The 14,409-nt window shown below is 38.3% G+C and overlaps 1 protein-coding gene across 11 annotated transcripts in view; it reads left to right on the top strand.

The window, feature by feature from the left end:
* The first annotated feature begins 499 nt into the window (after window positions 1–499).
* LOC113419471 (tripartite motif-containing protein 59-like) overlaps window positions 500–14,409 on the top strand; it is a 30,725-nt gene continuing 16,815 nt past the window's right edge. For all 11 annotated transcript variants that reach the window (XM_087963342.1, XM_087963340.1, XM_087963341.1 and 8 more), the window contains exons 1-4: window positions 500–1,780; window positions 3,593–3,679; window positions 6,259–6,492; window positions 8,535–8,557. In XM_087963342.1, coding sequence (XP_087819468.1) covers window positions 1,217–1,780; window positions 3,593–3,679; window positions 6,259–6,492; window positions 8,535–8,557 — 908 coding nt within the window. In that variant the 5' untranslated portion in view covers window positions 500–1,216. The remainder of the gene's footprint in view (window positions 1,781–3,592; window positions 3,680–6,258; window positions 6,493–8,534; window positions 8,558–14,409) is intronic.

The raw sequence follows: 14,409 nt of genomic DNA, 5'->3' as shown, positions 1-14,409 counted from the left end.
TAAAGAATGCTGTAAATGGCTGTAAAGGGGATTTTGTTGCTGAGCACCCAAAATATGGTCATCTGAGCGTGGGTATGTGTGTAAATCCGAAAATTGGTCAGAAGTAGTTCAAGGGAAGTCCATTGTAACTTTGAATGGTTGTTAAGCAACTGGTCATAAGTCGAGTACTATCTGTATTGATTGCTTTGCTAAAAAGATCTCTCCTCAGAGGAAATAATTAAATTATTCCCAAACCTTTTTTCCAGCAACATGGGTGATAAAGCCTAGCAGATTTTGTATATCTTGAAGTGGTCCTAGAAAACTACCAGAGTAAATGCCAGTTCAGCTGAAAGTGATTTATGGTTATCACATTTATGGGTTGGAGACTATATTATGGAACATGGCAGAAAATGGAGCTCTCCAGACCATGTTGTTTATGTCAATAAGTGCAAGTTGAAGTCCATGAAGAACAAGTCCTTTTGAAATTAATCAACTAACATAGGCACTGACATCTCTTTATTATATATCTGTAATATTTCAATTTAGTTTGAGCAGCATATATTGACGTTTTTTAAAAGGTGACTTTTATTTCCAGTAAATTAAAACTAAACTTATTTCGTATTCAAGTGGTAGCATATCATCAAGCCCCACATAAAATACTTTGAAACAGCAATCCTATATTTATCAGCCAATTTCATAGGGCTTATTTCTGAAAGGACATGGACAGGATTGTACAGCATTCCATCTATTTTACTTCATGAGGAACGCAGTTTTTTGAGCCTCAAAATATAATGGGCCCGTTTTCATAGATAGTACGAAAAACAGAGATCGCTTCAAACTACCACTTGTTCTCCAGGACGAACTATTTATTTCTGATTCATTTCTGCCTTCCGTTCGGAAAAAAAAACAGGATATCCTGCAAATTCATTGGTGGGGAATACTGCCAATCTGAATTAATGATCCGTTGGAATGATATTAAGAGGCGGGGAGAAAGGACTTTGAACCGCTAACGGTTTCGTTTTCTTCTTAATTGGCTCTTTACTGGGGTAAGGAGGCGGGACATGGTCTGAGAATGGTAGTTCTCAGTAATGACAGATAGAGGCAAGCTGGGCGTTTGTTAATTGGCGGAAGCGTGAATAGAGAGTAAGGGGGAAAGTCCTTCTTTCTCGGAAAGACTTTAGAACACCAAACATCCATCTCGACCCTCATTTGGTGGGATTCTGCAACGCATGTGCAGATGGAGGCCAGCCTGACGTGTGCGGTGTGTCTGTCGCTCTTCGAGGATCCAGTCACGCTGCCGGCCTGCTCTCACAACTTCTGCCGCCATTGCGTCGTCGAGTGTCTCAGTCAAGCTGCAAGCGTCGCATTGCCCTCTTCCTCCGCACCGAGGCCCTCTCCTCGAAGCCGTGACTTACTGCAAGAGACCCCGGGCCGCCCGTCACGGGACGGAGGTTCGATTATTCTGTCATGCCCGCTGTGCCGCAAGCTCTGCTCGCTTCCTTCCGACCGCGGGGCCTCTGCATTACCTGTCAACACTACGCTAGCCGAGGTGGTGAAACTGTTCAGGGCTGCCAACCCGGCGATGAAGCCTAGCCTGGAAGCGATAGCGGAGGTGGACTCGTCAGTTGTGATCCCTCAACTGGCTGCCCTGGGCGGGATCTGCAAGAAACACCCGGGGCGACCTCTGCAGCTCTACTGCCGGATGTGTCGCTCTGGAGGCTGCGGGCAGTGCGTGTCAGAAGACCACCGTGGCGTCTTCCATTCAGTCAACCTCATCGACACGGTGTACCAAGAGGAAAAAGTACGCGCTTATCTATAGAGGGAAGGGAAGGGAGCGATCCTGGAAAAGGGACGCGGGCCTCCCAAGAGAGACCAACATATACGCAGTTGTAGGAGTGTAGAGTACTTTCCAGAAGGCCTCCCTAAGACCCAGCCCATTTGAAGAGCATCAGATACAGGGAAGACTGATAAAAGAGAATAGAGTTCTCTGTGATCCTAGGACACACTCCACACATGAATCAATAAAAATCTGTTGAGAAGTAGATGATGAAACTTTTACAAACACAAATCCAATACCATAAGAAAATATTATAGAATAAGAATATAGGGTTTTGTAGCAAGCTTTTTTAGTACTGCAGGTTTCCTAGGCTTAGAACCATTTGTTTAGCAACTGTTCAAGGTTACAATGGCACTGAAATAAATGACTTATCAGTCGGTCCTTCCGCTTAAGGATCCCCATGGTCACATGATCAAATTAGGACACTGGCAACAAGCATGTATTTATGATGGTTGCAGTATCCTGTGGTGGTGTGATCAACCTTCTCTGCTGACTTCCAAAAAATCGGGAGAGGAAGCCAGATTCACTACTGCAATGATTTGCTTAACAACAATGGCAAAAAGATCATAAAATGAGGCACAATTCATTTAACTGCCTTAGCAGCAGAAATTTTGGTCCCAGTTGTGGTTGTAATCTGTTCACAATTTAATTTAGAATATAAATGTGTACATAATTTATATACATGACATATATAAAATATATACAGTAAAATGCTTGTGCAAGTATAGCAGTAACTTAATTTGAGATAATCCAGCTGATTCAATCATAATAGTTAAATTTTATACGAAGATAGGAATACCTAAAAGATATGGACCAGCAGATCTTAAGGATGGATGGATGGATAGATAGATAACAGTGAGGGACCGATAGGTCCATATTACCTTTCAGATAAATTGTTTAGTTGCTCCTAGAACTGTTTGAAGTTGTTCACTGCTGATGAATTACTGATGTGGAATGGAAAAGCAAAAACTAAGTAGCAAACTATCAAACTGGGAAGTGAAAATTTAAGCAAAATTCTCCACGTATATAATTTACTAATGTAAATACTAAAGGATTTTGTTTGATTGCCATCTTGTCCATTGTTTTTGTTATTTGTTATTTAGCCCATCTTTCTATTTATTACTATACTAAATAAGATTTGCAGCACAAAAAATGCATAGTGTAAGAAAAGCACTGGTTTGGTGAAGTGGTTAAGGCAAGAGAGACCATGCATAGGAGACCATGAGTTCTAGCCCTGCCTTAGGCTTGAAGCTAGCTGCATGATCTTGAGCAAATTACTCTCTCTTAGCCCTAGCAATCGAGCAGTGGCAAACCACTTTTGAAAATATTTCCAAGAAAGCTTCATTAACTTACTAACTGAAAGGCACTAAATAAATAAGCAAAAGAAAATTGGGGTTAATATAAATAGTGAGTTCATTAATTTGCACTTTCCCCTTTTCCTTTAACTTATTAGTTCTTATTTACTTTTACCAAACCTGTTGGTCTCTGGACTTTAAGTCTGATTGAGGACCTTAATTAAAAATGTAACTTGTAAGCCAAATTCTAAGAAATAACAGTAAAATTAGGATAGACTCCTATTTCTGAATATATTTTTGGAAATCTAGACCAGGCTGAATCTATATTAGCTAAACATAATACTAACATTAAAACTGAAAAACATTTTTGCTGATATTTTTAGTAAAAGCACAAAAATGTTTGAAGTAATTAGAAGTGATGTTTAAACAAAATATTGTGCATCTCAAATTGGTTTAACTTTTCAAACTACCTTTTCTACAGCTAGCCTTCTTTAGTAACCTGAAGAAAATAAGAGAATTACAACTGAAAATGATGAATGAAATATCAGTATCTCCAAAGGATGAAAAGGTAAACTAAATAAGTTGAGAAAAAATATTTCACCAAATAGATTGTTTGTACATATATACAGTGAAAATACTAACTTTCCTCAATTCTTTCCTAAGCATATCTTAACATTGGCATAATGATATACAGATAGTCCTCAGTTTACAACAATTCATTTGGTGACCTTTCAAAGTTACAATATCACTGAAAAAAGTGACTTGACCATTTTTCACATAACGGTCACAGCATCCTCATGGTCATGTGATCAAAATTCAGATGCTTGGTAACTGACTCATATTTATGATGGTTGTGCCCAGGGATCATGTGATCACTTCTGTGACCTGACAAAGTCAGTGGTGAAGCCAGATTCAATTAACAACCATGTTACTAATTTGCCAACTGCAGTGATTCACTTAACAATTGTGACAAGAAAAGTCATAAAATGGGGCAAAACTTGCTTAACAAATGTTTCAGTTAGTAACATGAATTCTAGGCTCAATTGTGGTTAGGGTTAGGGTTGAGGACTACCTGTATATTATATTTTACAAAAAATAAATTAGATTTTCTTATCCAAAGTATTTACAACCTAAAAACCCATTTGTATGTTCCATATCCATTTAAAAAAGATTAGATCAGGCATAAATACAGATAGATGCATTATTTAGTTATAGCTGAATATTGTTTGAGAACAAAGGAAAAGATGTGGTGGCCATTAGATAACTCAGCATGAAGCTTCAGTGAATGATAATAGGGAAATGATACATTCCACTACAAATGGAAAGATAAAAGGGGCTGGCTAGTGAGTTTTGAGAGTAAGGATAAGAAATGTATATGAGATTACAATTGCATTAGAAGCCATTTCATGAAATTAAAGAGGAACAGCATATCCAGAACAGAAAGAATTATTTTAGTGGTGAAGCTGGTAGACAGGATCAAAGCAAAGGAGCACTGCATAAAAGAAAGCTGTGTAGTCAAAGCAAAGATTACTTGGGCCTGTAGCAACATTTTTGGATGTTTTTTAAGAAGTACTAGTAGATATAGACACAGACTAAACATGGGTCATCATGCATAGAAGAACATTCTGTTGGAACTTGAAGGTAAGATAGATAGGAGCCTGATAGATAGGGTACTGAATGCAAACATTAATTTATCATGGCAAAATCTTAATTGTTCCTTTCTCATTCTTGAAAAAGCTCTAATCCTATCCGGTTTCTCTAGAGCTCTGATGGCCTTGTTCTTCAGCTTTTTAAAGAGAGAAGGCTATTATTATATACCCATTTTGTTATTTTTAATGCAGAAAGAAAAGGGATACTATGTCATATTTGTCATCTGTTCACTTTTGCCAAAGTGGTGGTTTTATTTCTATTGTTCTGAAGCCTTTGATGAAGCTTCAAGAAAAACTGATAATATCCTCATTCTTAATTTTATTTACAGAAAAAGCAGTAACATATCCAAAAACAACTAGCTGCAAAAATATTTAAAATATTGAAGTAACTTGAATAACTTGAAACACGTTATTGATTCATCTCTTTTCTTCATTTCCATCTTCATTTTGATCTGTGTATTATATACACTGATACTGATAAACCTTTTGGTCCTTTGTTTCTGTTGGAATTGAAAACAGTCAGATTTTCTGAATACATGTTAAAAATATATATTTTTTAAAAAATATGGCATGGATTGAGAGGTTTTCTGTAAAATGAAAGAAAATTTGTTTCCCATATTAGTTTTTTTCTAATATAGCCAATAATAATCTAATACTGAAACATAACATTAAATAAATAGTCGTAATTATTATATTCTCGGAGTTCTTTTTTTTTTTCAGGTATGCAAACACTTTGGTTGGGATTAAAATTCCAGGAAAACTTAACTTTTCCAGACTTCTATATGTGAATTGAAATAACTGGAAAAACCCCTATCAGTTATCCTATTTATTGGTAATTTTGAAAGTTGGGCACAGTAATGTTTGAAGAAACTGAAATGGATGCAAAAACATAGTAACTCTAATACAGTACTTACAGCATTTAATTTTGGTAATAGTTGCAACCTAGTGACAGAATAAAGTAGGAAATCTGGGGGCTGCTTTCAGTTTCAAAACCTCTGAAGGATCTGAAATGTTCCAACTTTTGGCAGATTTTGTATATATTAGGTAGAGGTGAGTGTTGAGAGCCTTGCATAGAATTAAAGCACATGATTTATCCTTTAAAAATCTGGCATAACCCTTATGAATAGTGAGGGTAGAGTAGGGGATAATGTACAAATTAAAACATCTTAAATATCTGCAATATGTTACCTCACTACAGTGATAGTATATTAGTTTGTCTCTTGTGACCCCCTTCTAGATTGGTTTCAAAAAGAAATTGCAATCCCCAAGTCAAAAGAGATTGCCTACTTCAGACATGCAGACTTAATATTTTTGGCTTTTTTTAAAAAGTCAGTTGCCAGAAGTCAGCACTGACTTAAAAGCATCATGTGCGCACAAGTGCGCATGTAAACACACACACAAAATTTTAGTGCTTTGAACTGCTTTCTAGTATTTTGACTTCTGCATGGATAGGAGCATTTCAGTGTTCATACATTTTTCTTTGTCGCTGCTGCTATAGGCCCTAATGCAGAATGAAGAGGAATTGATTAAAACTGAATTTGAAAAACTCTGTAATGCTTTGGAAGCCAGAAAGAAGGAATTGCTTAAAAACCTTGAAAGCCAGAAGAAAAGAAAGGAGAAAGAGCATCTTATATGGAAGAATATGAAAGAAGCTCATCAAAAAACAATTGAAAATATTCTAATTGACTGTGAAAATCTTTTAGATGAATGTGATCCACAGCATTTCTTAGAGGTAAACACATTTAGTTTTGGCTTTGCTATAAAGTGAATTGTTTGTCCATATTGTTTAAAACAATAATTAATATATTTTAAATATAATTTTGGGTGTGTGCTAAACAATAGCTACAGTATTTTATATTTTCTACTTGGGTGTACACTGGGGCAATCCCAGTAAAAGTAACTTTTATTGTCTGCATGCATGCTCAGACAATTTTAGTAGATTATCTAAACGGTTGAGCCCTAATAAGCTTTCAAGACACCAACTCAGTGTTTAGATAGTGGATTCAGATGTGCACAACTAAATAAGTAGTCTGAGAGAAATGGGGGCATTCAGATGGATGTACATGATTTCTAGTGCAAGATGTACTGATGTTGATTATTCATCTTGAAACATTTCCTTTCAAGATATCCAAACAAACCAGTAGTGGGATTCAAATTTTTTTACTGATTCTTTGATTCTTTGATTTTTTTACTGAATTTTTTGATTCTGTGGGTATAGCTTGGTGGGCGTGACGTGACTTGGACATGGCTTGGTGGGCATGGCAGGGGAAGGATACTGTAAAATTTCCATTCCCAACCCACTCCAGAGGAAAGATACTGTAAAATGTCCATTCCCTCCCCACTCCTGAGGGAAGGTTACTGCAAAATCCCATTCTCTTCCCACCCCACTAACCTGCTTTCCAGCTCCGTTCTCCTTTTTTGCAGGGCAACAAAAGAAGACCCAGCCTATCAGCTGGGACTTGGGAGGCAGAGAATAGATGGGGGCGGGGCCAGTCAGAGACGGTATTTGCTGGTTCTCTGAGCTACTCAAAATTTCTGCTGCCAGTTCTTCAGAACTGGTCAGAACCTGCTGAATACCACCTTACTTGGAAAATCAACACAACCCAGATGGCCAGAAAGGCCCAACAGAGACTCCATTTCCTTAGGGTCTTGCAAAAGAATAAAGTGGAACAACAACCAATGACCTCCTTTTACCGGTCCACAATATAAAACGTCCTCTCATATTGCATTACGGTGTGGTATGCTGGCTTGACAGTTGCTGATTACAGCCACTGACATTATAGAGAGTGGTGAGCACAGCACAAAACATCGTGGGCTGTTCCCTGATACCACTAGATGACATCGCTAGGGCTTGCTGCCTTAGAAGAGTGAGGAAAATTCGCAGGGACGACTCACACCCCGGTCAGCATTTCTTCACTTTCCTACCATTAGGTAGATATAGAAGCATCACCAGCTGTACCAACAGACTGAAAAACAGTTTCTACCTGTGGGCTGTCAGACTTCTGAACAGAAAATAACTTTAATTATTAACGTAGTATGATATTAACGTAGTATGATAGACTTGCGGGGCCGGCTCGTTGTGCAACAAGGTCACATTGTGTAATAAGATTGGGACTGGGTTGGGGACTTCTCTCCTCACTGTGAGTTGTGTTGGAGGGAGGTACACGAAGGGAGGCTCAACCAATCTCATGGTACACATGTACTCTGACAATAAAGGTTAATTACCTCTGAAATGGACTAATTTTAATAAAATGCATAAAATATTAGACTTCTCAAACAATAAAATATACCTAATAAACAAAGCAAGACTAAATATCAAAATGTTAATTCCAAATAAATCTTAATTGAAAGAAATGAGATAAACTGAAAAGCAACATAAAATGATGCAGAATGGAAATACTTTTCCATGATTTAAAAGGTCCTAATTTTTTAGCCCTGCATAAAATGTACAACATAGTTTCTATTAGTTGGAGGAGTGATTGGACATTGAATACTCAGGCATGCAAACTTACATGACCGAATACAGACTTTGGGATGGTGGAGCTAGAAACAAAATATTTGAGGATTTCATTGAATAGATGCCCAAAATGATCTTAATGCCTTCATTTCATCAAACAGTATATCAGATGTTCAAATTTTTTCTTGCTTTTACGTGTTAAAATAATCAATATAGACTATTGGTTAATTATCCAATTTCTGAAAAATATTGTGATAATATGGTGGGTTGTCATATATAATTGAAAGAACTTAATTTTAATTTTTCTTAATTCACAGGTTGCGTGCAATTTGAACCAAAGGTAAGAAGTTAAAATTGATTTAGCATTATGAACATTAGGTAATTGTCAAATCTTGGAAATATTTTATGTGTGAAAGGTACTTTATGCATAAAGCTAATTGTATGTAATTATATTCAATAGAAGAAAATGACTTTGTGGTTTAAAAAAAACACCAGATATTTTACTATTTGATTTTCCATATCAGATTTTTATGTGCTGATTTGTGTAAAAATTTCTGACTATATTAAGTGAAACATCTTGGGAAAAAATATATATCAACATCTGAGACAGTGCGCCATTTAAAGTGGCCACAATGCACTGTTTCAGAGTTGCCACACACAGCAGGGGGAGGGGGATGCATGGGACCACAGATGGTGTCAGGTGATGGGACTCATGCTGGGAGAGGAGCCAGGAAGGCAAGCCAGCTGTAGTCGGTTCAGAAGCAATCCAGGCCTGAAAAGTACTTGCTGGAACCAGCCAGTGATCAACTGGGCTCGAAGAGTGCTTACCAGGTCAAAAAAGTACTTGCTGGAGCCAGCCGGGAACAACCAGTAACAGGATGGTGGAATGTGCTGAGCCCGTATAGCCAGCTGGCTAGTAGAAGCCAGTAATGCTGGCTAGAAACACCACATACCAAGCTGAGACTCCAGTAAAGAGACCTGTTCTGCTCACAGCAATGTGGCCTCTTCTTCTGATGGCTTGGTTTGGAACATTATGCTTATCAACTTCAGATAGAACAGTGATGAGTTCAATATTAGAACTTACTCAGGGGTGGGATTCTACCGGTTCGAACCGTTTCTATAGAACTGGTTGTTATGGTTCCCGGTAGTTTGAAGAACCGGTAAATTGGGCCTCTGGCTGGCCCCATCCCTCTCAACCCGCTTCTCTGCTACCTGCCCAGTCAGTCCCTGTTGCGCATGTGCAACATCGTGTGCATGCACAACATCCCTGCAGCCTGCTCGCCAAGCGAGCCATTGCTGCCTGCCTTTTGCTGCAGTCCTGCCTGATCTGATTGGGTGAGTGCAAGACCTGGTCGCCTTCCCCCCCCCACCACTTGCCTTTTGTTTTGCCCCTTCCCTCCCACCACTTGGAAGGCCCAGCCCTCCCCCGATCTCACCCCCCGCCATTGTCCCCGGGCCTTGCTGTGCCTCCCGTCGCTGACATGGGGCCTCCCGTCGCCGATCTGGGGCTTGCCATGCCTCCCCTTGCTGACCCGGGGTCTCCCGTCGCAAACCGGCGCTTGCAATGCCTCCCCTCAACGATCTGGGGCCTCCCATCGCTGACCCGGAGCCTTTGCCAGGCCTCAGGGTGATGCGGTGATGGTGGCAACCGGAGCTGTTTGCTGTCTTTGCTGTGCTGGGGCTGAGAGGGGCGGCGGACGTGCTCCCCCATAGCCGCCGGGAACTCATTGGGGCTGCTTAATTTCAGTAACTGCCAAATCTGCCCAGCGCCACCGCCAGATGAAGGGAGCAGCCCTGGGGGTTCCCCCCTCCTTTTTGGAGTGCCACCGCTGACTCCGCCACCCAGGAGAAGCAAGTAGCAGCGGAGGTTATCTGAAAGGGGGAGAACTCCGGGGTTGCTCACTTTCTTCTCCTGTCGCTCGTGTGTGTGTGTGTGTGTGTGTGTGTGAGAGAGAGAGAGAGATAAAGATGAAGGAAGGAAAGGAAGGAAGGAAGGGCAAGAAAGAGGAAGGGAGAGAAAGAAAGAGGAAGAAAGAAAGAGGAAGGGAGAGAGGGAAAGAAAGAAAGAGCAAGAAAGAAAGAAAAGGGGAGAGAAAGGAAGTGAAAGGAAGAAAGGGGATGGAAGGAAGGGATAGAAAGAAAAAGAGAGGAAGAGAGGGAGGGAGGGGAGAGAGAGAGAGAGAGAGAAGTGGGGACAGAAAGAGAGAGAAAAAGAGAGGTGAGAAAGGGAAAGAGAGAGGGGAAGAGAGAGGGAAAGAGAAAGAAAGAGGGAAAGAGAGAATCCCACCCATAAATACTTCTGCCCTGGTTGTTTTTAATTTAAAAAGTTAAAATGTTGTGGTGCAAGTCATCAGTCCTTAGCATCATCCACAAGGAAAACCTTTGGATACTATTTCAGTCACATAAGTGTTTGTAGGAAAAACAAAATAAAATGTATAGCTGCAATTCAGAACTTTCTTTAGAAATGTTTCTGTTTTGTCTAATGAAACAAAAAGGGGATGGAAGAAAGTTAATGATAGGCAAATGGGACAATTTGGTACAATGCTAGCAGTTTGGATTCTGTAGATATTTTGTGACTCCGACCCACCTAGCCATTGTAGTACAAATTGTAGTGTCAGAACATATTGTGCAGTTGCATAAGTCACAGGGTTTGTGTCATGATGTTTTAATTGTTTCATCACTTGCCTCATCCCCTAGTTGCTTACGTTTATCCCTGCCATTTTATGAGAATATTTATGACATGTTCCATAGCTTTGCCAGCTCTGACATAGATAAATATATATTATTTTTGGAGTAAGGATAGGATAAATTAAATGTAAATTTAGAAAGAACTCCATTTAATATGTAAGAGTTTATTTCTGAAGGTAATGTTAGCCTGTAAGAATGATATTACAAGGTACCCTGACTTGAAAAACACTATAGTGATTTTAGCATACTCTTAAAAATATAAGTACTGGCTTATATGACTCTACAGAAAAAAATCTAGGAGTGATGAAGAATTCATATTGTATATTATAATAAATAACATGTTTCATCTTTTAGAGTAGTGATAATCAACCTGTGATATCTCTACATGTTACTCCTAATGCCCCTCACCAGTAGTCTGGTGTCCTGGTATCCTGGGAATTACAGTTTAGCAACATATGAATGCCACAGGATTCTAATTCCTCTTTTTATTTTATGGTGGTGCTTTATTCAAACTACTAGATTAAAACGGTCATATAAGAATTGGAGAAACAAAAGTATGCTTTTCTTTTACAGGCTGAGTTGTTACAGAGGTCAGTATCCTATTCCTGGAACTCTTTGCTAAGTGCAACATTCCGAGCATTCCTAAAGCTACTCTTTAGATCTTCCGCTCTGCTTTTAAGCAGAGAGGAACCTTGCTCAGGACTGAAGCAGTGCAGACTCAGCTAGCTGATGGCAGGAACACGGATCTCTAAGTGAATCTGTGATTCTGTGAGCAACTCAATCTACCTGCCTGCTTTGCCTGATTTTGGGTAAAAGTTGCTCTTTTTTATTTAAAAAAAAACAATATTTATATCAATATTTATAATATTTACATAAAAGCCATGCCCAGCCAGTCACATGACCACCAAGCCACACCCACAAATTAGGCCACACCCATAGAACCAGTTAGTGGTCCCTGGGATCTAAAATTATGAGTTTGATGGTCCCTGAGGTCCAAAAAGTTGGCGACCCCTGGACTAGATGACCTACAAGGTCTCTTCCAACTCTGTTATTCTGTCTGTCTTTCATCCCCACATATGCAATGTATAATATGGTGCATTTACATAAGAGTCACAATTATTTTATTCTTTCCAAAACAGCAGGTGGCATTGTCTCATTACTTTGGAGTGTAAATGCTCTTCTCTGGGAGCTGATAGTTAAAGGTGTCAAGCATATGTTTTGCTGAAACAAAGTGTTATTACAAGTCCACTTGCAGTGTACAGCCAGATATTGAATTGATCATTTCTCATATTTGAATTCATGAATGTGTTTTAATTATTAAGGTGACCAACTGCCCTCCTTTAGGAAGTTCTGTCCTCTCTCGAAAAGTGTCCCCATACATGTCCTCCTTTTTGATATTTGAAGACTAATCTGTAAATCTCCATATTTGATCGATGCCGATCTGATCTGTTGTGTGTGATGTGATGTATTTGTATTTGACATGACGACTCATCAGGGCTCGGTACAGTGCAGCGAGACGTGATTATGAGATGCATGCGTGCCACACAGAATTGTTTTGAGAGAGTGTGCCATGTAAAAGAGTGTACCACATGCAAGAGTGCGTCGCGCACAAGTAGTTTAGTTTTTTTCTTCAATTTGTGTCCTCCTTTTCATCGTAAAAAAAATGGTCACTTTATAATTATGTGTCACGTTTTTGGGTCTATTCAGTTGTTAAAAACACAGTGGATTATTCATACAGAAATTGATGATTAATATAATAGTTAACCAATACAAAAAATTGCTTTTCTGTTGTGAGATTAGACTTAAATGCTTTTGCTTTTTTTCAACTGAAGCACTAAATAGAAAATTTATTGTTTATTTATTTATTGCCCAGCCCTCCCCGTAGCTCTTCGTAGCTGCTTGGGCTTTGTCTTGTCCTCCCCGTAGCTCCTCATAGCTGTCCGCACGCCTTGCCCTCCCTGTAGCTCCTTGTAGCTTCCCGCGCCTTTGCCCTCCCGCCCTCGGCTGGCCAGGCCTTGCCCTGCCCTCCCAAACTGGCAAAAAAACTGGCTAAGCAACTGGCCATTAAGCGAGGACCTGGTCATTAAGCGAGGACCACTTACATTTGGTTTGCCAGTCACATGGCCATCTGGCCATGCCCACCCCAGTCACATGACCACCAAGCCACACCCATAAATTAGGCCACAACCACAGAACCGGTTGTTAAGAAATTTGAATCCTACCCCTGAACTTACTGTTTTGAGGCAAGTAAAAGTGTAATCTTAAGTATATCTTTGTAGACAAATATTAAGATATATTGAATAAGATTTTTATTCTGAAAAAAGTCAAATAACAAGATTCCATAACTGGTCAAATTCTGAGTATGATTTATGTTCTTGTCAAGAAATCTACTTTCTTATGTGAAATGTTAATATTAGCTACATAATTAATAAATATAGTTTAAAATTAGATTGATACAGTTATTAATCAGGTAGACAAATCCGTGTTCACAATGTAAAAAATAAGTCATTTTATGATTTTTTTTGTTGATCACAACCTACTTTACTGCTTACCTTCTTTTAATAATTTCTCATTTTTTAGTTTTATGGGTTTTGTTTTTCCTAATCCTTGAGCTATTTGTAAATTCCAGGATTTTTAAAATTAGTTTTCTACCAGTGTTTTTTCTTTTTTCTTTTTGTATTATTATTTTTATTGTGCAATTTCTATTATATATAAAATTTCCATATCTACAATGGCAATGTACTGTCTGAATATAATTTCTTTTAAATACAAATAACAAACCTTATGCAATTAATTATAATTATAACCATTATTCACTCAATCTATTCACCATAATCTTCACTTGTCCTTATTAAATAGTTTCCATTATTTAATTAAACATTCTGTTTGATTTTATCATATAATTAATATCAGACCTTGTGAATATCACATTTATCACCATTATCCTCCAAATCTAATAATCATATTTCCTTATCCTATTTTTTCAACATTCATTATTTAATTATATGTTTACTTCATTTTTATTTACATATCCTCATAGTTTTTAATTTTGTAACTTCTGCTTCTATTTTCTAACCATTGATAAAATAGTTCTCAAGTTAAAAGATATTTTGTGTCCTCCTTATCCTTGATCTCCAAGTTAATCTATCCATTTCAGCACAATCTAATATTTTCTTTATTACATTTTCCTCTGTAGGTATATTTTCATTTTTCCAATTTTGTGCATACCCAATTCTCGCTGCTGTTATCACATATAAAATTAAATGTGTGTTTTGTTTTGTTATATTTTTCTGGTAAAATACCCAACAAAAACATTTCTGGTTTTAGGTCTATTTGTTGTTTTGTCATTCCTTCTAGCCACTGTTTTATTTTTGTCCAATTTTTTTTTTTTTTTTGCCCTTGGGCAAGTCCACCACATATGATAATAAGAACCCTCTATCTGTTTACATTTCCAACATTTGGGAGATACATTTTGAAACATCTTTGGCATTTGCCACCAGCAAA

Source organism: Notechis scutatus, chromosome 4, assembly GCF_049901735.1.
Source record: "Notechis scutatus isolate UNSWTSFEM ecotype Mainland chromosome 4, rNotScu1.2, whole genome shotgun sequence".
Taxonomy (NCBI): domain Eukaryota; kingdom Metazoa; phylum Chordata; class Lepidosauria; order Squamata; family Elapidae; genus Notechis; species Notechis scutatus.
The sequence above is the reverse complement of the archived record's forward strand: the minus strand, read 5'-3'. Positions and strand labels throughout refer to the sequence as shown.